This window comes from Moschus berezovskii, chromosome 22 (assembly GCF_049115385.1).
Source record: "Moschus berezovskii isolate FMDL1 chromosome 22, NW_MosBer_1.0, whole genome shotgun sequence".
Taxonomy (NCBI): Eukaryota; Metazoa; Chordata; class Mammalia; order Artiodactyla; family Moschidae; genus Moschus; species Moschus berezovskii.
The window spans coordinates 12,985,740-13,009,606 of record NC_142481.1 but is presented as its reverse complement, the minus strand read 5'-3'; the positions used below and the strand labels follow the sequence as shown (position 1 = coordinate 13,009,606).

At 56.3% G+C, this 23,867-nt stretch overlaps 1 protein-coding gene and 1 long non-coding RNA gene across 6 annotated transcripts in view; one reads left to right on the top strand and one right to left on the bottom strand.

Annotated features, from left to right (window-relative positions):
* Positions 1–23,867, bottom strand: part of LOC129546775 (uncharacterized) — a 60,468-nt gene that overhangs the window by 36,219 nt on the left and 382 nt on the right. Inside the window, exon 2 of the long non-coding RNA XR_016035981.1 lies at positions 9,272–9,364. This is a non-coding gene — a long non-coding RNA (uncharacterized LOC129546775). The remainder of the gene's footprint in view (positions 1–9,271; positions 9,365–23,867) is intronic.
* On the top strand, positions 1,543–21,760 carry LIPE (lipase E, hormone sensitive type). 5 transcript variants are annotated; one of them, XM_088830961.1, is made up of 10 exons: positions 1,543–2,374; positions 11,777–12,312; positions 14,714–14,804; positions 14,918–15,063; positions 15,218–15,403; positions 15,557–15,851; positions 16,615–16,842; positions 17,072–17,248; positions 20,300–20,721; positions 21,113–21,760. In XM_088830961.1, exons 1-10 carry the CDS (start codon positions 1,558–1,560, stop codon positions 21,320–21,322), a joined length of 3,108 nt encoding a protein of 1,035 aa, XP_088687087.1. In that variant the 5' UTR covers positions 1,543–1,557; the 3' UTR covers positions 21,323–21,760. The 5 variants fall into 5 exon arrangements, with proteins under 5 accessions (XP_088687087.1, XP_055268054.2, XP_055268051.2 ...); XM_055412079.2 differs by lacking the exon at positions 1,543–2,374 and adding an exon at positions 3,813–3,962; XM_055412076.2 differs by lacking the exon at positions 1,543–2,374 and adding an exon at positions 4,235–4,467.

Genomic DNA, 23,867 nt, shown 5'->3' with positions numbered 1-23,867 from the left:
GCATCACCGACTCAGTGGACGTGAGCTGAACTCCGGGAGTTGGTGATGGACAGGGAGGCCTGGCGTGCTGTGATTCATGGGGTCACAAAGAGTCGTACACGACTGAGCGACTGAACTGAACTGAACTACAGACCCAGGCTTAAGTTTACTTACCTGAAAGAAACCAGGAAAGCCAAGTTTCCTAGCTGGCACTGCCTGACCTTAAATAGAACCAGACAAGTATCCAATTAATATATTTATATACAATTGGCACAGTGGTAAAGAATCCGCCTACCACTACAGGAGACACAAGAGATGTGGGTTTGATCCCTGAGTTGGGAAGATCCCCTAGAGGAGGAAATGGCAACCCTGCTCCAGTATTCCTGCCTAGAAAATTCCACGGACAGAAGAGTCTAAAGGGTTACAGTCCTTGGGGTCGCAAAGAATCAGACACGACTGATTTTTTTCAAAGAGGCCTGGAAATTCACATTCAATCCAGTGAACCCATTTTACTCTGTAAATTCCAAACTTAATCCAGCTTCTACACACACCTCACCCCAATATCATCCTCAATCTCTCTCCACTACCCAATCTTTTATTTCTTTACTCATTTGAGAAGCCTTTCTGAGGTAAAAGCTAGGTAGAGCAAAGAAAGAAGTTAAAGTAATACGTAAGACATTGTCTTAGCAAAGATAATGTAGATTAAATAAAAAAAAGAAACCTGTCACAATTTTCTAGCACGTAAAATGCCTCCAGTATTTATGATTATCATCATCAATGGTCAAGTGACCCTGTAATTTTCCAATCTACTACAGAAGATGTATGTGCAAAAGCAGAGTTGAAGGCTAGAGAGATAGTGTGGAAAATCTCAAATGCCACTGAAAAGGGCTTCAAGTGAAAAAAATGAGAGGGCATATTTTTTTGTAACATGGGGATAAAATTATCAGAATGAAAATATAAGGAAATAAAAATGGATTTGGAAGAATGAGTAAAGAGGAAAACATTAAAACAGTGTAGATCCTAGGAATCCCCTGGATATCCAGTGGTTAGGACTTGGCACTTTCACAGCTGGGGTCCAGGTTCAATCCCTGGTCAGGGAACAAAGATCCTGCAAACCACTGAGGCCAAAAAGAAAAAAAAAATGTGGATCCTGCTTCCCCCTCTGACCATTTCTTCAAATATCAGAAGGGGAGAAAAGAAACACTCAGCCAGAGGCTGGCTTCTATCATTCAGATGAAAGAGACGACTAAATTGGGATGCTGGTCTTATGAGAAGAAGCATTTTAATGGATTGGTGAATTGGGTGGGGTCCTATTTATGACACAACAGGGCAAGCCCCTGCCATCTGATAGGACAGTGTGCTGGGCACACAGACTCCTCCTGTTCCCAGGCCCGCCTCTCAAAAGCAGGAGGCACAGAAGCACATTACTGGGCTCCGGAGTAGGGGGGCCACTTGCCAACTGCCTTAAAAAAAGGAAAAGCAGAGATGCCAGGATGAGGAGTGGAACCCAAAGGCAGGTGCCATCATGAGCAGTCAGTGAAGGAGGCCCAGATCTATGACAAAGGAAAGCCCAGAAGGATGAAGCCTGGGAGATCAACAGCTCCCTTCAGGGAACTCACAACAGTGGAGCCACGCTCGGAGTTAGTTTCTAGGCCTGATTGGGAACCTGAGCCACCCCAGACACCTATCACCCAGCCAGCGTCTGAGCCAGAAAAGACACCCACAGCTCAGCAGGCACCCGATATACCACAGAACCTCACTGCACAGCAAAGACCCCTTGCCCAACAGGAAACTGAAGCCCAGAAGGAACCTCCAGCACAACAAAAATCTACTCTGCACCAGGAATTTTGTGCCCCACAGGAGTCTGCCCCACAGCTGTCACCTCCCATTCAAAGGGTGCCCTTTAGTAAACAGGAAGCTGCCTCACAGCACAGACCTGAGTCAGGAAAAGAATCTAGAACTCAACGGGACCCAGAACTGAGAGAGGGATCCAGAGCCCAGCGGCGACCTGAACCCCAAAATGAACCACCTGCCCAGACTGAACCGATGTCCCAAGAGAGACGGCAACAGTCAGACCTTGCAGGTCAGGGAGTCAAATCCGGAGAGGAATCTTTGGCTCAGTGGCAATTTCTATCAAAACCAAATGAACCATCCGAACAGTTATCGACCTCAGAATCGACATTTCTTGAGTGGGTCACAGATTCAGGGACAAAACCAGATGTGGGGTTCACATCAGACATTAATTCACCAGCAACCCTGGGTAGGATGGTGGCCTCTGGAAAGAAGCTGGCCTTTGAAGAGCAACCTGGTTACGAAACGATGTCAGGATTCAGTGGGATGCCAACACCCAGGAAGAAAATCAGCAACCAGAATCCCAGACAATACCGGTACACAGGTGAGTTGAGCTGGAAGGAAGGGAGAGGGGGAGGGGCTCCCAGGGATGGTCATTCATTCAGTCAAGAAGAATTAAGACCTGCCAGAGCATCAGGTGAGCTCAGGTCACCGTCCAGGAGTCTAGACACAGAGCCAGAGTCCCCTTTGACAGAGGAGGAAGCTGAGGCCTGGAGAAGAGAGGGAGCCTGTAGGGGCTGGGCAGTAGGGGTGGCTGGCGGGGCCAGGATCCCCAGCCAGCCTCCCCGCGGGGGCACGGGGGAATCAAACAGAAACTAAGAAAGGCTGTGGGCGAGGGCGGGTGCTCATCCCCGGGGCCCAGAACTCTGAGCACCACTGGGGGCAAGCACCTTGCTAACCAGGGACCCTTACCCTCAGCGGGTTGCCACGCAGGCAAGGCCGGACATCCGGCGGGGAAGGCCCTTCAGCTCTCCGGGGTGTCCAGTAGGCTGGAAGACTCTCGTCCCGGGGGAGTCCCGGTCCCGCAGGCCCGTGGCCTTGTAGGGTGTGATCTCAGGAAGCGGGAGGCTCAGGAGAGGCGCTTGGGCTCCGCCAAATCCCAGGCCAGGTCTGGGCTGCGCGCAGGGAGGGAGACACGGGGGTGGGGCGGTGTGGGCGGGTCGTGGGCACGAGACTCCGCTGGAGACAGCTCCCCTGCCCCTTCTCCTCCTCCTCCGAAGCCAACGATGGGGTGCCCCCGGGGAGCAGGCTCGGCCCTGAACTCCTCCTCTGGGCTCAGAAGCCCTGCTATGCAGGAGAACGGCCGCAAGTTCTCTCCAGGGAACATGCGGTGACACGGCCAGAGGGGGAGAAAACAATGCAGCCCCAATCCAGGAGCTGAAGGCGCTGCGAAGACGTTAGTCCGAAGGCTGGTAAATGGGGGTCTCAGCCCAGGGGCCTGTATCTCCTGGAAGCGCTGGGTCGTCTCTCTCAGGACTGAGGAGGAGAGGGCCATGGTGTCTCTCAGTACCTGGGCTCGTTGTGTGTTTCGGAAGAGTGGGGAGGAGAGACGGGATGGTATTTCTGGTGTTTCTCTGGGCCTCCCGAATCCAGTCACAAGGGATGCCCTCATCACAGCTCTGCCACAACCAAATCCTCTCCACCCCGCCCCCACCCGTGCCAGAGTGTGTGCGCATGCGCGAGCCTCGAGTCGCCTCTGTTTCCCGCCTTTTCCCAGGACAGCGCGGTACCCCCGGCCTCCTCTCCACCCTGCGGGCGGATGCGCGGCTTGGAGCTAGTGCGCAGGCGCCGAGCACCCTACACACACACACCCACCCCCTACCCTCCACCCCCCGCCGCCCCCGGCCTTCCATTCTCGCGGGGAGGAACAGGACAGGGAGAAGAACCCCAAGAAACGGAGCAATAGGAGAACTAGAAGACAGAGGGCGGGGGGTGGGGAGGGCGGAAAGGCGGGGCTTCCTCCTCCAACGGCTCCCAGGCAGAGTCACGCCTCCTGCGCTGCAGCCCCGCCTCGGCTTTGAATTGCCTGAGGACCTGGCCGGCTCCCCGCCCTCAGGCGGAGGCGAACTGGCATCCTGCTCACTTCTAAGCGGACAGGCACAGTGCGTTCTAGACGATCCCTACGTGGGCAGGTGAGTGGGAAGACGAGGATGACACCAACACGTGACTACATCGGGGCTTCCTTGCTGGGGTGACCATTAGGGACTCCCCGCTAGTTCTGCCGGAACACGCTTTTAGCCGCCTCCACGGCTGCATTTTTGTTGGTCGCGAGCCCTTTAAAGCACGCGAGGGGGCGGGACCAGCCCGTAGGCCTTAGTGGAGAGGGGCGGGACCCGAGTGTCGAGGGCGGCCCTCTCCGCTCAGGGGGCGGGACCCAGAGAGGAGCAGGTCCGGGATTGGGTGATGTGGGGGCTCGGCGGTGGTTCGTGTGAGGATCGGCTCTCGGGGCGGAGACTGGCGGGTGGAATTGGCTCAGGCGGGTGTGGAATTGGCCGCGGGAACGGGACCGCGGAAAATTGATGGAATCGGCCCGGGAAACGAGGGCCCGAGTGGCCTCTGAGGCTCCGGCCTCGACGAGCGTTCAAGAGGGGTCCAAAAGTCAAAGGCGCCGGTGGTGGCGAAAAGCCAGAGCCAAAGGTGAGTGGGCGGAGGCCGGCAGCAGCACGGAAGGAACCTTAGACATCCTGCGGGAAACTGGTGACCGAGTGGACTGACCTACTGCCACTAGAAGTGGGGGACGCTCGTGGACTGGCTCATTGCCGCCCTGCGGGGCGGGGGTGTGGAGATAATCCATTGTGAGAAGCGGGTGACGTGACAGGCAAGTATCATCTCCAGCAGAGAGGCTCTCGGACGCCCCAGTACCGTGTCAGGGGGAAGAGTCCAGAATGTTAGTGTCCCGAACTAGCGTTCCCGCTCTGACTCCGTTCTTGTTCTGTGGCTTGTGATTCCAACGTGGGAAATGGTTCAAGCCCCGATTTTCAGGTCTCTGACACTCTTAAGATGGTAATAGGGGAGAGATTTAGAAGTTGTTGCCCAAAGAGGAAGTTTTGGAGTGAAAGGTAGAAGGAAGTGGTGCCCCACAGTGGGGCATACTGGAGGAGGGGGTGCAGTACTGCCCCCAACAGCCCTGTCCCACCATCCTTCATTCAATCTGCTCATTCATTTGCTGTCAGTCCACCATCCTCAGGCTGGCTGCCCTAGAAGCTAACTTCTTGACTCCTACTCCGAGGACTAAGAGGCCCTGGGTTGGCTTGGGACAGCCTGACCTTCACTTGGGTAAAAGGAGAGCTGCCACCTGGGTTCCCTAGGTTGTCACATTATTTACAAGTCTCAGCAGGCTGGAGAAACACTGACAGACAAGACATCCTGCCAGCCTCAGGCCCACATGAAGTCCTTGCTGGATTAGGAGTGTCGACCCAAGTGAAGACCTATGGGAATTTCCTCTACAGGAAAGAAGCTGACTTAGCCCTGACTTAGTCCAGTGACCCCCAAACTCATCACCCTCCCTGCCATAGACATCATCAGTAGCCAAGGGTAGATGTGGAGCTGGCTCCAGAGGCACACAGGAAGGCTCAGAGCTCAAACTGGGGCCCGAGGGCATTCCTTGTCACACTGCAGGACACAGCTTCACAGACAGGACAGAGTGCCCAGAGGCAAGACAATGATCAGGAAATGGGCCTTGGAGACCTGGTGCCTCAGGCTGTGAGGGGGTGGTACACTGGACAGAGGCTCCCTCCCTCCCTGCCTCAACTTTCCAAGCTATAAAATGGGCATAATAACAGGAGTCATCCCAGCTAGATAGTGAGTTCCCTGAAAGCAGGCTATGTCAGTCCTGTTTACCCCACAATTGCAGAGCCTGCTATGCCAGACACATGGGCACTCAAATGTTCACTTAATAAGTGAAGGCATGCATGAACTGTAACATGGGGATAATTATCACGCTGCCCTAAGGGAGTCGTGAGGAGTTAGAATCCTCTTGCATAGGGCCTCCTGCACAGGGCTGAGCCAGTCCTCCCTGCAAACTCACAGGCCCACCTACTCACAAAGGCTCATTCCCCCAGACCCCTAGATTTCCCTGTCATTTCCTGAGGCCCTGCCCTGGTACAGGCCTCCACTGAGTGAATCAGACCCCAAGGGCATCCAGGTGGGCTGGAGCACTCCTACTCATCCTTTGGATCTTGCCAGTAACAGATGACACTAATGTCATGATCACCCCATTTTTCAGATGACGACACCGAGGCTCTGAGGGAGTGAGGGCACCTGGTCTTCCTTATCTGGCCAGTAAAGGCAAGGAGATGGCCACTCCCAGGCTCCTAAGGACAGTGTGTGTGTACACTCAAAACTGCTCTGTGCCTCAACCTTGATTCTGGACCCAAAAGGCTCCAGGTGAACATTTTTGTTCAGCAAAGACATTCAACGAACCCTTCCCCGTGCCAGGCCTGGGCCCTCAGTGCAGAGGATAAGACACCATCTGAGCCAGGGACACAGACATTAATAAATAACCCTACAAATCAGATATAATTATTTGATTATCCAATTATCTCAGTTTCCCCATCTGCCAAACTGATGAAGAGGGAACATATAAGAGGGAGGCTCCTCAAGCACGTGACATTGGACTCAAAGATGAGCGAGTATGGACTGCTGGGCAGGAGGGACACAGAGAGTGGCAAGGACAGCACAGGCAGAACCCTGAGGCCCAAGGAAGTGGCAGCTCACCGTGCGGAGGGAGCTCAGCGAGGAAAGGGCGAGGCACCCAGAGAGCCCAGGTGGTACATGGTTTGGGATGCCATGTCCAGGATTTGGGGCTTTATTCTGAGAGCAAGGGTGAGGTGTTCAAAGGTTGGGAGTGTGTGACCAGATTTAAGTTTTAGAAAGACCTTCTGGCCCCTATGTGGGAAAGGCATGGAGGGGGCAAAAGCAGAGATATAGAAAGAGTTGTTATAGTCATCTAGAGAAGTGGGCAGTGGAGGTGGGAGAAAGGCCACGTTCCAGGGATTTCTAGGCAGGACAGGGGCAACATGACTTCCTGATGGGTTAGACGAGACTGGAGGTGCCCCTGATGACGCCCTGGGTTCCAACTGGAGCAAGTGGGATGAGAGGGGTACCATACACACCCCCCCACCAAGATACACATCCACACACATGCAAACAAGATGCCCGCACAATCTCACAGGCCAAGAACAGCAGAGACACAGAGCCTTCAGGGGCTGAGCGATACAGATATGAAACCATTTGGTGTCATTTTAGACACTGAAGAGCTCCAGTACCACAGTCTTTTAGGTCTCAGCGTAGAAAGGAATTCAGCCAGAGGCAAAGTGATAGATAAGAAGTGATGTATTGGAATAGAATGCTTGTGAGGTTTACAAGCGGGAGGGTGAGAAATGCTGCATCCTGAGAACTTACTGGGCTACAGTTTTATAGTCAAAGAAAAAATGGGGAGGGGGAGACTTCTTTGTCTTTCTTGAGTCAGCGTCATGCTTCTGTCATCAGCTCCCCCTCCAGGTTAGGCAGGGGAGTTTTCTTGTCCCTTGGGGTCAAGTTGGGTCCACTAATTACTGTTTTTTACGTGTGCGGACAGCGTATCCCAGGAATCATTAACTTACTGAGCTCGCCGGACAGGCTGTGGGTCTCATGCCACCGTCGTTTTACTATCTGGGGGCATGTCTTTGCTTCTGTTGCATGGTTTTGCCGTTAAGCAAGCCTGCCTGGTTTTTATGGTTAAGCAAACCTGCTTTCTTGAGTAATTAACTTACAGGGGTCTCTCATATTTTTCTACTTACAATCCCCTAGTTAACTATTTAATCATCTGCATTGTCCCTTTATTCTGTCCCTGTCAGATAGGCGGTGACACATGCACAGAAACATGCCTGCAGACATACAAACAGAAACACAGACGCTGAGAAAAAATGTGGACCGAACGCACTCACCCACACACACACAGACCAATGCTGAGCACGACAGGGACCCAGACGTGCATGTACATCCAGGTGAACCTCAAAGGCATACTCCTGCCTGCCCGCCCAGAAAGCACAGAGCTGAGACATGACAGAAGGAGCAACGCGGACACACAGAGAAACACAGCAGAGGAGCTGCGCCATCTTTGCTGGCTCAGTGACCCTGGGCAGTATGTCACCTCTGTCTGTCAGTTCTCTCATCTGCCAAAAGGGGTCTTGATGGTCCCTGCCTCGTGGGCTATGGAGAGGCTGAAACCATTTACCCGAGTTACCTTACGTAAAACCCAGGAAGAGAGCAGTGTCTGGCACACAGCTGTCATAAGCAGGGTGTCTGCTCTGCCATGCAGACACACTCGGGGATCAGGCCATAATCATGGCTCCCTCGCCTGCATTTGGCCCCAGGCCTCTCCCCTTCAGAAGGCCTTGCCCCTCCCAGGCTCCCAACCTGGCGCTTCCTCCATCTTCCCCCCACTTACATTCCCACTGCCCTTCTCTTGCCCGCTCAGTCCCCAGGGACCAAAATCCAGGCCGGGTCCACTTGTCCTGTGACTTTGTAGGGCAAAGGGCTGGTGCCCAGGCAGCAGGACCCTTACCCCCTCCCTCTGGCCCAGTCCTCACGCAAGGCCCTGGGGGCCTGCCTGCCCCTGCCCCAGTGCCCTCTGCATCAGATTCTTGGCATGACTCTGGCAACCTCAGCTTGGCATCCTTCCCTCCCTGCTTCACCCATGCCAGTCCCCAGGGAGCAGCCTGGAACAGGGCAAAGGGTGGCGCCTGGGATCAGCCTCTTCCCCACTGCTGTGTGCAAGTTGCTGCTTCTGTCCAGGGCTCCTGTACCCTCATCTTCAATCAGGAGCCCTGCCCCAGAGACAGGAAGTAAATGACAGCTGTTTACGGAACAGGAAAGCACAGCTGTGCAATAAATAGCCCGCTAGCTCTGTGCAAGGGCTAGGGCTACAGCAGCGAGCTAAACAAATTCCCTGCCCACAGGAAGCCTATACTCTAGTGTCAGACACAGAAAGCAAACAGCACAGCAGTAAACTGGATAGCATGTTAGGTGGAGAAAGGACCCAATCTCAGTGAGGCCCAGTGAGAACCACTCAGCAATCACGAGCGGAAATGCTGCCGTGGGGTCCCGCACAAAGATCATTTCTAGCCCCCTGGGCTGGATGGCCAAGTGCACTTTCCACGATGAAGAAATCAACCTGGCCCGTGGCTTAGGCCAGTCACAAAGCTGAGAGCTGTCTCCAGAGGCCTTCTGTCCAACTGTTTGTTTGCCCTGGGGAGAAGTGGTCCTCTCCCAGACTCCCACCCAGTCCTGCCTGCCTCCACACTGACCTTTCCTTCTTCAAATCTTTGCTGAGCACCTGCTATGTGCCACCCCATGCCCCCAGGAGGATGTCATTCCAGGCAGAGGGGCAGAGGCGGACTAACCTACAGCCAAGCAAAGAACATCCTCATTTGCACAGGCCCCTTCCCAAGCCCTGTACCTAATTCAGTGCTGTGATTGTCTCTCCTTTTTCCTAAAGAACCCCGCCTCCACTTGGAAAAGCTTCGAAGCTCCATGAAGCCTGGTTCTGCCCCTGGGGGAGACAAACAAAAAACATGTAAACAGATAAATGGAAAACTGCCAAGGTGGAAAATCCTAGGAAGAAGAACTTAAATATGACAGAAAGCAGTGGGAGGGCCGCATCTTAGATGGAGAGGCACCCTTAGGGACCACCTCCTGAAGGAGGGGGGAAGCTGAGGGCGAGAGTGAGCTGGCCAGGCCAGGAGCACGTGAAATAACACAGGTGAAGTGTCCCTGAACTTCCATTGCTCTGTCTGTGAGGTGCAAGTGACAGTCACCGCAGGATGATGGCCTGGAAGGCCAAGTGGCAGGTTGCAGGGTGCCCAGTATGGGAACACCACACAGTAGGTACCTGTGGCGTGGGCCCCTGGCTGGGCTTGGCACTGCTGTTGATCAGCTTTTATCCCCCTGGGAGGGACAAGCAAGGCTGGTTCTCCTCTCTCTCCCCACCAGCTGGGGCCAACTGTGCCACGGCCAGCCTAGGGGGCGGCGGGAGCTGCCATCAACCCCTGTGTTTTTTGCTCCCTGAATCTCCCCAGGGAAGGAGGAGGGCAGCCAGGTTGAGTGGGAGGGAACACTTTGTTCAGGACTAGGGTGAGCCTCCTGGGCCTAAGGGAGGAGGGGAGAGGAGACCTGGACGCCTCTGTTTCTAATTGTTGAGGGGACTAGGAGTCCGGACTCCTTTAACTGAAGGAGGAGGGTCTTGGGGGCCCAAACTCCAGGGTTCAAAGGCACAGGAGGCTGGCACAGGGACTGGGAGCAGTGAGTTGAGCCCCAGGCTCTGTTTACCGCGCTGGATTCTCACTGTCCTATCAGGGTAGGAGGTGGAGCCGGTGACCACACCCTGGGCAGGCTGGGCCCCTCCCCGGGATTGTCACCCCAGGCTGCAACTGGCAGTAGCCACAGTCTGCAGTCAGTCAGCAGCCCCGGGGAGCTCTGAAGAGGCCTGGGAGGGGTGAGTTCACAGCCAGCTGACAGACAGGAATGGCTGCTGCCAAACCCCCAGGCCCGGAAGGGAAAAGAGACACCTTTTTCTGGATCAGAGAACCATCGACTTGGGAGGCAGGCAAGGTGTTGGGTGGGCTTCAGGAGGGAAACATCTCTGAAGCAGAGGGCAGCGTTCCCACCAAGGGGGAACAAGAACAGCTTGTCCAGAACCTGGGTGACAGGACAGTGGTCTGGAAGGGAAGATTAACTGGGGACCCTGAAGTGTTGGGAGTCAGGCGAAGTCCAGGGCAAGGTTTTGCGGGGCCAGGGCTAGAGGCCCAGTCTCCAGGGCCCTGGGACGGAGACCAACAAAAGTAACAGCTCTGGACCCAGAGATCTGGATCTGATTTCTGCTCTGCCACTTTTCAATGCAACTGTCAACGCCTTACTTAACACCTCTGAGCCTGCGTTTCCTCTCCTGTAAAATGGGAATGCTCTGAATAACAGCTGAAACAGGAACGAGGGAGTCTGGACCTCAGAGGGTTAGTGAGAACCTAAACGAGCAAATTGAGAAAGCTCTTAGCCCCGGGTCTGGCGCAGTGAGTTCAAGGTTAACAACAGGGATGAATACCACCTCAGGCAGGGAGCAAGGCCGGCCCGTGCAAAGCTAAGCTAAGTGGACAGGCCTGAAGGCCAGGGACCCAGCTGGGGGAGGAGTGGGACCAAGGTTGGGAAGAGAGAGGGGGTTGGAGGGGATTCCACAGCCAGACTGGAGAGACCAGGAGCGGGCAGGAGTGACCCCTCGGTTGTAGGGAAAGCTAGAATTATGAACTCCTGGGTTCAGGAAAAGAATTGGGCTTGGGACCAGGATCCTGGGACACCACCAGGTGGATGGGAATCAGTGGATTGAGGGCAGAAGCCTCCCAAATACTGCAGAGGGCAAGGGTCTGTAGGTGACACTTGGGGCCTGAGAAGAAGGTAAGATGGGGGCTGAAACTCCTGGTCTTGAGAGAGGGGACCAACTAGGGGACCAGGCTGCTCAGAACCTGGAAGGAGTCCCAGGCTCCGGGAGAGAAAATGGAGACAGATGCCTGAACGTGGGCCCCAAGAAAGGAGAAAGAGGGTTACGTAGACTCCTGGGCTGTGGGACAGATGCTGGAGCTAAGGAGTGTCAGCATCCCAAGGAAGAGGGAACAGGGACTGGCAGCCTGAAGAAGAGGGTGCGGGGGCCTGGACTCCTGGGTCTTGGGAAGGTGGGGGCTGAGGGATCAAACTCAGCTCCTGAGGAGGGAGAAAGGGTCTGGTACTGGACTCATGGATCCCCAAGGAAGCAAGGAACTGGAGCCCTGGACTCCATTCTCCCATCTGAAGGAGCAGACTGTAGTCTGACGTGAGTCACGGGGAGGAGGGGGTACAGCCTGGACTCTGGGACCCCAGGGCCCAGTGGAGCCAGGGGTGACCCAGCCCTACCTTAACGTGCCTCCCGACCTGCCCGCAGCCTCACGGCTCTTGCAGAAGATGGACCTGCGCACCATGACACAGTCGCTGGTGACCCTGGCAGAGGACAACATGGCCTTCTTCTCCAGCCAGGGCCCCGGGGAGACCGCCCGGCGGCTGACGGGTGTCTTTGCGGGCATTCGGGAGCAGGCCCTAGGGCTGGAGCCGACCCTGGGCCGCCTGCTGAGCGTGGCGCACCTCTTTGACCTGGACACAGAGACGCCGGCCAACGGGTATCGCAGCCTGGTGCACACGGCCCGCTGCTGCCTGGCGCACCTGCTGCACAAATCGCGCTACGTGGCCTCCAACCGCCGCAGCATCTTCTTTCGCACCAGCCACAACCTGGCTGAACTCGAGGCCTACCTGGCTGCCCTCACCCAGCTCCGCGCTCTGGCTTACTACGCCCAGCGCCTGCTGACCACCAACCAGCCTGGGAGGCTCTTCTTCGAGGGCGACGAGAGGGTCACTGCCGACTTCCTACGAGAGTACGTCACGCTGCACAAAGGCTGCTTCTACGGCCGCTGCCTGGGTTTCCAGGTGAGCCCCCCGCCCCCCGGCCCATGGCAAAGGCACACGCTGGGCCCAGCCAGGCTCAGTCACATATGCGTGCTCACTCAGCCGTGTCTGACTCTTGTGTGACCCCATGGGCTGTAGCCCGCCAGGCTCCTCTGTCCGCGGGATTTCCCCAGGCAAGAATACTGGAGTGGGTTGCTACTCCCTTCTCCAGGGGAGCTTCCAGACTCAGGGATCGAACCCGTGTCGCCTGCACTGGCAGGCAGATTCTTTACCACTAGGCCACCAGGGCAGCCCTAGTAGCATACAGAGGAAGCTCAGTGGTGTGGTGTGGTGCTTGACTGAGCACGCAGCAGATGCAGGAAGGGGAAGCTGGTTGGGGCTCATACTGCACAGAGCGAGGGTCTCATACTTGTGGCCCCTTGGCCGACTCCACCACGGAGGAAGGAATCTTCAACTGGGCATAGCTTCCCACATCAGGATCCCTACTGCTCCCCATCACCCTGCACTCAGGAGCTTCATTTACTTCCTTACGTGACCCGTCTGGCCCCTGAATTCATTCGAGAGCCCCTAGGACGGTAGCCAGTGTGGTTTGTAAGAGTATCAAGGCCTGTTTGTAAGAGCACGCCCCACTTAGTCATCCTCACCAGAGGCTTGGCAGGCAGGGAGGACAGGTGCTGGCCCCATTTTACAGGGGTTCAGGGGAGGGGCCCCCAGCTGCTCAGCTGGACCCAGATCAGCCGGGACATATTGACTCCCCTAAGGCACAGTAGAATCCGGATTTTCAGGCTGCACAGAGAACCAATAAGCACATCCATTTCAGTGACCACAAGGAAGACCTGGTCGTGGCCCCTCTCTTCCCTAAACCAGGGCCCTCTGAACACCAGCTGCAGGCCTTCTCCTATCCTCTGCCCCCACCCCGAAATCACCATCACAGGAACACAGCTCATCTCAGCACTGGAAGGGAGGCAGCCCTGAGGCCTTCAGACTCACAGGAAGAGTAGTCTGGGGACTTGGAGAATTAGGAAGTCTGTAGGACACCAAGCTCAGAGCTGAGGCACAGTCCCCCCATCTGGGGTCCGTGCTGGGCCCACCCATCCCCAACCACATCTGGGAACCCCAGCAGGAGTATCTGGAGCCATGTGAGCCTGCACCCCTTCAGACCCTCTCTGGGTGTTCCCTAGGTAGGGGAGCGTGGAAACTGTCTTGGCCTGCATCACATCTCTGCTTACATGCGGGGCAGCCTGTCCTCACCAGCCCAGCCCAGGTGTTCCTGGGAACTTCCCCTCATCTAAATTGAGCCCACAAATATTGATCAGCCCAGCTGGGCCAGCCGGCTCCTCCCTGGGTCCCCGCCATGCCCGCAAAGCTAGGGAATAAGAGCCTGGGGACACCCAAGCTGCATTCCAGTCCCAAAGGTCAGGCACCGCTGTGCTCTCTGGCCCACTGGGCCCCCGTCCAGGGGCAGCGCCATGCCTGACAGATAACTCTCTGTGGGCCCAGTTGAGCCACATTGCAGGACAGCCTCCCCGTGTAAAATGTCAGCCCCTGGGAGCAGACATCCCTGATCTCCAGGTCTCGCCAGCCTCTGCTCCAGCCCAGTGCCTGGCACGCCGGAGGACCCGGGCCAGGACTCGCTGAATGAACAGAAGAACCCTGCTGGCCCCTTGCCGAGCCTCCTGTGGCTTGGATTTTCCCCCCTGATCTGGCGTCTCTATTGTCTTTTCTCAGTCGCCTGACTCCTCTCTCAGATGCTGGGTCTGTCTCCCTGTTTGACTCTCTCTGCCTCAGGATCTCTGAGCTCTCTTGTTTCTCTCTGCCCCTTAACTGGTCCCCACGGCCTGTATCCCCTCATCTTGGTCCTCACTGAGTTTCAGGGACCCCTGCACCATCCTTCTCCCAGCTCACAACCCTTTGCGGCTCCATTGTGTCTAGAACAAACCCAAGACCTCAGGCCCCACATGAGCCCCCCCGCTGCCCCTTGGGTCTCACTGCACGCTGTCCCCCTCTCCTGGCCTCTCTGTTCCCACTACACTCACCATCCATGCCAAGCAAGGATGCCCCTCAAGGCCTCTGCCTGTGTCCTATTCTCCTCAGGGCACAGTCATCCCTCGCTTTATTCCGATCCTTCCTTGAGTCCCTCAAGGACTTGAGACCCATAAACAGTCAGACCCTTCGTCAGCACTCTGTCCCTCCACCGACAGTCCTTTCAGACACTGGTCATTTCTTGACATTGTATGGCATGTCTTCATTTGAGTATTGTGTCTTTTCAACAACATCAGCTCTGTGAGGTGCCTAGCGCAGTGCCTAGCACACAGTCAGAGCTCACTAGACATTTGCTGAGGGACCGCCTCTACCCGCCTTGTCTCTGCCCCCCATTCCCCTACCCGCCCCTGCTCCCTGACTCGGAGGCCTCTCCCCGCAGTTCACACCGGCCATCCGGCCGTTCCTGCAGACCATCTCCATCGGACTGGTGTCCTTCGGGGAGCACTACAAACGCAACGAGAGCGGCATCAGTGAGTCCCCACAGGGCCCTGCCTGCAGCCGCCCCCACCCTTCCTGTCCCTCCCCCGCACCAGGGCCCCAGCAAGGCCGCCAGGGGCTCCCTGACACCTCTCCCGACCTCCAGGTGTGACCGCCAGCTCCCTCTTCACCAGCGGCCGCTTTGCCATTGACCCCGAGCTGCGTGGGGCCGAGTTTGAGCGGATCATTCAGAACCTGGACGTGCACTTCTGGAAAGCCTTCTGGAATATCACCGAGATCCAGGTGCTATCGGTGAGCCTGGGGTCCAGCGATGGGGACGTGATGGGGCCCAGAGACACGTCCCAGGTCCAGGGAGGGCACAGGAGGGAAGAGACGGTCGGGGAGGTCGGAGGGGAGGCATGAGGGGCACTCCTGCCAGCAGCTCCTCCTGTTACCCCCGGCCCAGTCTCTAGCAAACATGGCCTCGACCACTGTGAGGGTAAGCCGTCTGCTCAGCCTGCCGCCCATCGCCTTTGAAATGCCTCTGACCTCGGACCCTGAGCTCACGGTCACCATCTCACCCCCGCTGGCCCACACAGGCCCCGGGCCTGTCCTCGTCAGGCTCATCTCCTATGACCTGCGGGAAGGACAGGTAGGGCCCCAGCTCTGCCAGAACAGGCACAGAGCCGAGGAGCACGGTGGGAGCGCCTTTCCCACCCCCTGCCTCACAGCTCACACCCGCCCCCTCTCCTGGGCAAGCCGCCCCCGCCCTGTGACCCACCGCCACCTCCTTCCTCTCCCCCAGGACAGTAAGGAGCTCAGCAGCTTCATGAGGTCCGAGGGTCCCAGGAGCCTGGAGCTGCGGCTGCGCCCCCAGCAGGCAGCCCGCTCCAGGGCCCTGGTGGTGCACATCCACGGCGGCGGCTTTGTGGCCCAGACCTCCAAGTCCCACGAGCCTTACCTCAAGAGCTGGGCCCAGGAGCTGGGCGCCCCCATCCTCTCCATCGACTATTCCCTGGCCCCTGAGGCCCCCTTCCCCCGGGCGCTCGAAGAGTGCTTCTTCGCCTACTGCTGGGCCGTCAAGCACTGCGCCCTCCTTGGTGAGCCCCCTTCCTGGCCTACCTCAGCCCCGCCCGGCTCAGCAGCGGCAAAGAGCCATGAGGCACTGGAGCCTCAGCCTTGGCACCCTGCCTCCCCGTCCATCTCCCACCACCCAGGCTCTGCCACCTGCTCACCCCATTGTGCCCCCCGCCCCCTCCTCCAGCTCTGCCTCTCTCCCTGGGCTCCCACCTTCCATTCGACCATTTCCTCTTCCTGCTTCCCCCCACTCTAGCCCTGACACTCCGTCCCCCACTGCCCCCTGACCTCTGACCTTTTCTTCCCTCCTCCTGTTTCTTTACCCACTGCTGTCCCTTGCTGGCGGCCACCCAGCCGGGCTCCAGCCCATTCTTCCAGCTCCTCCGCCCTCCCACTCCCCACACAGCCCAGGAGGCACAGAGCAGGGTGAGGTCATGCCGTGGGGCACAGGGCACAGGACAGTCAGCCTGAACCCTGACTGCCATCTTCTGGCCTTGCTGCCCCTCCCTCCTGACATGGGCGCTGGGTCTCCCCTTTCTCAGCACCCTTCCTCCTTGCTCCTGACCCCCAGCCCCCCAAGCTTCCCCACAGCTTCCTGATCTCCAGACCTCTCCGTGTCCTCAGCCTGCCTGATCCTCTGCCCACTATACCCCAAATGGGTCCAGATCCCTGCCTTAGTTTCCCAGTCTCTAAAATGGCAGTGGGCCAGACCCCCACGCCCGACCTCCGAGAGCCCAAAGCTCCAGCTCCTCCCTGCCAGGCTTGACCAAGCCCCCTCCACACTAGGCTCAACAGGGGAGAGGATATGCCTCGCCGGGGACAGCGCTGGCGGGAACCTCTGCTTCACTGTGTCCCTTCGGGCAGCGGCCTATGGGGTGCGGGTGCCAGATGGCATCATGGCGGCCTACCCAGCCACCATGCTGCAGTCCACTGCCTCTCCTTCCCGCCTGCTGAGCCTCATGGACCCCCTGCTGCCTCTCAGCGTGCTCTCCAAGTGCGTCAGCGCCTATGCCGGTGAGTCCCATCCGCACACAACTGGGGCCCTGGCTCCTTCAGGGACAGAAACTAGAGCCCTGTCTTGTTGGGTACAAAGGGGAGGAATGTGAGACTCCCTGTTCCTGCTGAAGCCGTCACATAGTCTAGGTCCCTGAGGGCAGAGATGCCTAAGGTTGTGTGTGTTGAGACTGGGCCCAGAAAGAGAGGAGACCAACTCACCTCCCCATACACACACGTCCACTCACAGGTGCGGAGACTGAGGACCACCCCGACGCAGACCAGAAGGCACTGGGCATGATGGGGCTCGTGCAGCGGGACACGGCCCTGCTCTTGCGAGACCTCCGCCTGGGCGCCTCCTCGTGGCTCAACTCCTTCTTGGAGCTGAGCGGGCAAAAGGCCCACCTGAAATCGGTGCCCAAGACAGGTGAGTGGCACCCTTCCCTCACACACCCATCCAGTGTGGCCAGGAGGGACAGCCTGGCAACAGAAGTCCTGGGGGAGGCAAGGGGCTGGGCTCTGGGCACTCAGGGAAGCAGAGATCACCTTCCTGGCTCCCTGCCATAAAGCCTTAGTCCACATTCTAGAAATTCCAGAACTTCTGATCACACAGGTCAGCTCAGAATCCCAGGAACTATAAGATTTAGCTTTCCAAACACCCCCTCCCAGAAAGGCACCCTAGGGAATGACTCAGAAGGCCAGCTGTGTGTCCTGATTTTCAGTCCCAAGAATCCAGTCCACCGAAATTCCCTGGGCCCTCCGGTGGAAGTCCAGCCCTCCTAGATTCTTTCCGGACTTTTAACAGAGGCATGCAGGGAGATCAGAAAGTGGGAGAGACATCAGTAAGTGGAGGAAATCCCCACCTTGGGTAGGTAGGAAGACCCTCAGTTCAGTTCAGTTCAGTCACTCAGTCGTGTCCGACTCTTTGCGACCCCGTGAATCACAGCACGCCAGGCCTCCCTGTCCATCACCAACTCCCGCAGTTCACTCAAACTCATGTCCATCGAGTCGGTGATGCCATCCAGCCATCTCATTCTCTGTCGTCCCCTTCTCCTCCTGCCCCCAATCCCTCCCAGCATCAGAGTCTTTTCCAGTGAGTCAACTCTTCGTATGAGGTGGCCAAAGTATTGGAGTTTCAGCTTTAGCATCAGTCCTTCCAATGAACCCTCAGGCTGCCAAAAATCACTTCCATCCAGGGATCCATTTTTTCCCATTTCCTAACATTTTAAGGATTTTAAAGCACAGCCACCTCAAATTACTTTCTATCTCTAATAAATCAACAGTATTTTCTGGGTAATAGAAATTGCATGTTCAAAAGTAGATACCATTCCCAGGGACTTCCTTGGCAGTCCAGTGGTTAGGACTCGGCGCTTTCGTAGCCGAGAACACAGGTTCAATCCCTGGTCAGGGAACTAGGATCCCACAAGCCACGGGCCAGGAAAAAAAGTAGATACAGTTACTGTTATTCAGAAAATTATTCCAATTGAATATGCTTTATTTTAAATTCCGTTTTTAATATTAGGATATTCCAACAAACGCAAATAAATACACCTAAAAACGGGTGGCACAGTTGCTAAAGAATCTGCCTGCATATGCAAGAGACTCAAGAGACTCAGTTTCAATCCCTGGGTGGGGAAAATCCCCTGCAGAAGGAAATGGCAACCCATTCCAGTATTCTTGTCTGGGAAATGCCATCGACAGAGGATCCTGATGGGCTACAGTCCATGAGGTGGCAAAAATTGGACTCAACTAAGCACATACATGCAAAAGCAATTAAAAAGGTTTTGAATTTTAGACACAGGGACCATTTGGCACTGGGGCTTTCCTTGTAGGAGAAAGGTGACGAGCAGACCCTAGAGGCACACACGCCAGTCAAGCTCCCTACAGTGCCAGGTACTATACCAGGCAAGCCACAGCATCTGTGAGCCTAGCTTTGCCCCTCTGGGGGAAACGGGAACAGTAAGAATGCCTGGCTACCTATTTGTGTCAAGCGCCTAGCACACAGTAGGTGCTGTTTTGTACCTTGTACCTAGAACACAGGAGGTGCTCTTAGGAGATGCCAGCACCTGGTTGACTGTGTCTGTGACTCTAGTCAACAGCTTGGTTCCATTGACCCCCTGGCCTACAGGGCACCTAAGCAGTTATTCTCGTATCATCCTACATGTTTGCCTTCATGAATTTATAAAGGCAAATGAAAGAAAAGCAAGAAAAATGGAAAAATGTAAGGTCCTGGCAGTAGTGGTAAGCAGAATGGTCCTGATCAAATCAGTGGAGCTGAGGCCACAGTGGGCACACCAGGCAGGCCTGAAGTGCACCTGTAGCATCGGTTGGGCACTGGCTTGTCTGTCATTCAAAGGGAAGGGATGGGGACTTCCCTGGCGGTCCAGTGGCTAAGACGCCATGCTCCCAGTGCAGGGGGGCCTGAGTTCGATCCTTGGTCAGGGAACTAAGGTCCCACATGCTTCACAGCTCAGCCAAAAAACAAAACAAAGGGAAGGGCATGAGGTGAAGAACCGGGAGGAATCTCGGCGAGCAGATATACATAGCTAAAGCTGTGGGGGTCTCTGAAGTCTTAATATGTCCTCAAGGTTCTCTTTAGTGCCCTGTGAACAGAGCCTCCTTTCAAGCCACGTGGGCCTGCTTACCTTTCCACTTTGATCCATTCATACCCTCTGTCTCAAGTGACCAGGAGACGCTGACAGCCCCATGCTGGGGGCTAAGGAGCATCTAAAACAAGGCACCTGGTAATAAAACATTACCAGGTGTTTGGCAGAAACCAACACAATTCTGTAAAGCAATTCTCCTTCAATTAAAAATAAGTTTAAATTTTTTAAAATAAATATATAGATATACATATATTATGACCTCCCAGGGATGTTTTCTGTGCTCAATTGCTCAGTCATGTCTGACTCTCTGTGGCCCCATGGACCACAGCCCTCCAGGCTCCTCTGTCCATGGAATTTTCCATGCAAGAATACGGGAGTGGGGTGCCATTTCCTACTCCAGGAGATATTCCCAACCCAGGGATGGACACCACGCCTCCTGCATTGACAGACGGATTCTTTACTAGCACCACTTGGGAAGCCTCCCCAGGGGTAGCAGTACCTAATCCCGAATCTTATTAATCCCACTGAGTTCCCACCACCTCCTATGAGGTAAGGACTATTTTTATCCCCTTTGTTCAGAACAGGAAACAGGCTCCCAGAGGTAAACTGACTGGCATTTCATGTTCCCAGTCACACACACCCCTCCATTAGGACATAGCCCCACCTCCAAGACAGGGGACTCCTTCCACCGCCCCCTTGGAACTGCAGCCTGGGGCACCCTGGAGTCTGGGCCTCTACAGCCCTAGGGTGCAATTCACCCACCGGCCTCTGCTCCCAAGGTGGCCTTCCCTGCCAGCCACCCACACACCCGACCCACAGAGCCAGGCTTAGCTGCAGGCCTGGCTGGTCCCCTGACCTTGCTCCTCTCGCAGAGCCAATGCGGCGCAGTGTGTCTGAAGCAGCCCTGACCCAGCCGGAGGGCCCACTGGGAACGGACTCCCTCAAGGGCCTGAAGCTGCATGACCTGGGCCTCAGGAACAGCAGTGACACACCAGACACCCCAGAGCTGTCTCTGTCAGTGGAAACCCTCGGCCCCTCCACACCCTCAAGCGTTAACTTCTTACTTGGGTCTGAGGATGGATCTGAAATGTCTGAGGCCCCAGAGGAGCTCAGCAACAAGGACCGAGTTCGAGGTGTGGGCGCGGCCTTCCCCGAGGGTTTCCACCCACGGCGCTGCAGCCAGGGTGCCATGTGGATACCCCTCTACTCGGCCCCCATCGTCAAGAACCCCTTCATGTCACCGCTGCTGGCTCCCGACAGCATGCTGCTGACTCTGCCTCCTGTGCACATCGTGGTGAGTGCCAGGCCAGGAAGGTGGAGCAGGCGAGGAAGGGGACGGGCAGGGGCCTGGAGCGCCCTGGGAAAGCAGTTCCAGGGGAGCCGAGTGGGGGAAAGGGAGAAAGCACGGCCGCAGGGAGAGGGGTGCCAGCAGGAGGGAAGGCCTGGCAGCGGGTGGACTGAGGGGGTCAGAGTTGCCAGTTTGCTTTTGCAATCCTGTTGAGATCGCCAGGCAGGCGCTGGGCTTGGAGAGCGGGGAAGGGGCAAAGAGAGAGTGTGTCTCTAGGGGGAGGGAGAAGCCAGGCAGACGCCAGTCGGACTCACTCTGCGCTTCTCCGCCCCGCTCCTCGTGTCTCCCGCCTCTGTCCTCCCCGGCGTCCGCGCATTTCCCTGCCCCGCCCCCGCAGGCCTGCGCGCTGGACCCCATGCTGGACGACTCGGTCATGTTCGCGCGGCGGCTCCGCGGTCTGGGCCAGCCCGTGACGCTGCGCGTGGTGGAGGACCTGCCGCACGGCTTCCTGAGCCTAGCGGCGCTGTGCCGGGAGACGCGGCAGGCAGCCGCGCTGTGCGTGGAGCGCATCCGCCTTATCCTCAATCTGCCCGGCCCGCCGGTCTGAGCCGGGGCACGGAGCCAGGCCCCGCGGGGAGAGGAGGGGAGCGGGGGGGCGACACTAAAGGCCGCTTGAACCCATCTGCGCAGGGCTCAGTGGTGAATGCGCCTCGGGAGGGGCAGCGGGGACCCCGGGCCCGGGGCTCTCCGGCCCATCCAGGCCCTCTCTCGGGCTGGGTGGAAGGGGGCGGGCTGTGCCTTAAGTGAGGGGAACAGCATGTGGGGAGTCGGGCGGGGGGCCCCCTCTCCAAAACTAAGACCCTGACCTGGGGGAGGAGGACGCACACAAACCAGTCTCAGAGACAGCCGGACTTGCACGGGATCACTGCCTTCTATTGCTGCTGTGACCACTGCAGGGGCGGGCCCGGCCCGACCTTGCAGATCGATTTGCTTTGTTTGTTTTTTGTAAATAAAAGTATTTAATTAGTTTGGCCTCTGGCAAATAGACAGGCTTCCCCGGTGGCTCAGTGGTAAAGAATCCTCCTGCCAATGCAAGAGATACAAAGGACTCGGGTTCGATCCCTGGGTTGGGAAGATCCCCTGGAGAAGGAAATGGCAACCCACTCCAGTATTCTTGCCTGGAGAATCCCATGGACAGAGGAGCCTGGCAGGCTGCAGTCCATAGGGTCGCAAAGGAGTCAGGACCCAGCAATTAAACAACGGGCAAATAGATTGGGGACGGGGGTTGCCCACCAGGGGGCAGCATCAGAAGCCCGAGAATTTGGCACTGGCGAGCCGACGGAAGGCGGGGGGCCCAACACCTGGGTCCTGAGAAAGAAGGGGTGTGCAGGCCTGGATTCTTGAGTGTGGAAGGGCAGGAGCCCCCCTACTAACACAGACTCACCTCCTCCTCAGACCTAATCCAGGTACAGTGCCAGAAGCTGGCTTCTCAGCTACTCCTCTTTACAAACCTAGCCCCAGCACCCACCAGGAAAAGAAAACCCGAAGTCCCTAGAGAACCGGAGCAAAGCTAACAGGAAATCAGAAACAAACTGATCACTCAAAAATTGGGACCCAAGTTCTGCCAAGCTGTGACAGCCACTCAAGCCCTCACCCTCTGTAGGCCCTGGGTTTGAAGCAGAGATTTCCTTCCAGGGCTAGGAAGGAAATTCCACCCTCAGAGAGAGTGTGGGGAGAGACCCAGACACAGACTGTCACAGTCCCCACCGGTTCTATCTGTGGTAGCCAGGGAGTCCTTCACAGAGGAGGTGATTCAAGAAAGAGCAAAAGTTTGCTAAGAAGAAATAGGCAAGGTTGTGAGAGCCAGCAGTCAGTGGTCAAGGCTTCTGCCTGACCAGAAGTTCAGATGCAAAGTGGGGAGTGGTCTGAAGGGCCTAGACTGATCAGCAAGAGATCCTGAAGGAGCTGGAATGCAATTTGGACTATAAATGAAGGGCAGCAGGAGCCATAGAAGGGCTTTGAGCAAGGCAGGGACAGGATCAGCTCAGGCACTGAAAGTCTAGTGGGAAACGGGGGTGGACTGAAAAGGGCAAGACTAGAGCCCTGGAGGCAAGAGAGGAGGCTGGGGACAGGGATGACAAGCCCTGAGCTGGGGCAGAAACAATGAAGGTGGGGAGCAGAAGTCGGGGTGGAGCAGCCTCAGAGCCATTACTGAGGTTGGATAAAGAAGACTTATTAAGGGTGGAGCAGAGGCTACAGGGGAGCAAAGGGATGAAGAGGACACTCAGGTCTGGATGGGGGAGCAGGTGGACAGCGAGACTACTGGGAGGAGGCTCAGGGGTGTTAGGTAGGTGAGTTACTGAGGGTGGTTTTGCACACATATCAAAAGGTCTTCATCAACAGAGACAGATTCACGGACATACAGAATAGACTTAGGGTTGCCAGTCGAGAGTAGTTTGGGGGAGGAATGGAGTGGGTGGTTGGGGTCAGCAGATGTAAGCTATTATATACGGAATGGGTAAATAACAAGGTCCTCCTGTACAGCAGGGGTCCCCAACCTCTGGGAGCTAATGCCTGATGATCTGAGGTGAAGCTGATGTAACAGTAAGTGAAATAAAGTGCACAATAAATGTAATGGGCTTGACTCATGCCGAAATCATCCCCCGTCCCCCGATCCGTGGAAAAAGTGTCTCCCATGAAACCAATCCCGGTGCCAAAAATGGGGACTGCTGTTGTATAACACAGAGAGCTATATTCAGTATGCTATGATAAACCAAAATGGAAAATTATATATACATATGTAACTGAATCATTTTGCTGTAGAGCAGAAATTAATACAACATTGTAAATCAACTATTCGTCAATTTTTTAAAAAAGCCTTCATGAGACAATCCAAGAGGCGGGAGGAGTGAGGAGAGGGAGGTTCCCTCCTCTGGAAATCCTTTCCTGCCCCACTAAACTCAAAAAGGACTCTTGGACTCCCCTGCCTCTGCAAACCCCTGCACGTCAATATATGGGTCTGTCCTCCCATCTGACCTGGGCTCCTTAAGGGCAGGGCCCAGGCCTGACTCATCTTGATCATCACCATTGCCCAGCAGGAGGCTTAGCACACTGGAAGCCTCAGGAAATGTAAGTACTGGGTGGATGAGTGT

Coding starts and splice junctions, on each gene's coding strand:
- LIPE (XM_088830961.1), top strand. CDS start 1,558: ATGAAGCCTGGGAGATCAACAGCTCCCTTCAGGGAACTCACAACAGTG. Junction 12,313..14,713: donor GCCGCTGCCTGGGTTTCCAG/GTGAGCCCCCCG, acceptor CTCTCCCCGCAG/TTCACACCGGCCATCCGGCC. Junction 15,404..15,556: donor ATGACCTGCGGGAAGGACAG/GTAGGGCCCCAG, acceptor CCTCTCCCCCAG/GACAGTAAGGAGCTCAGCAG.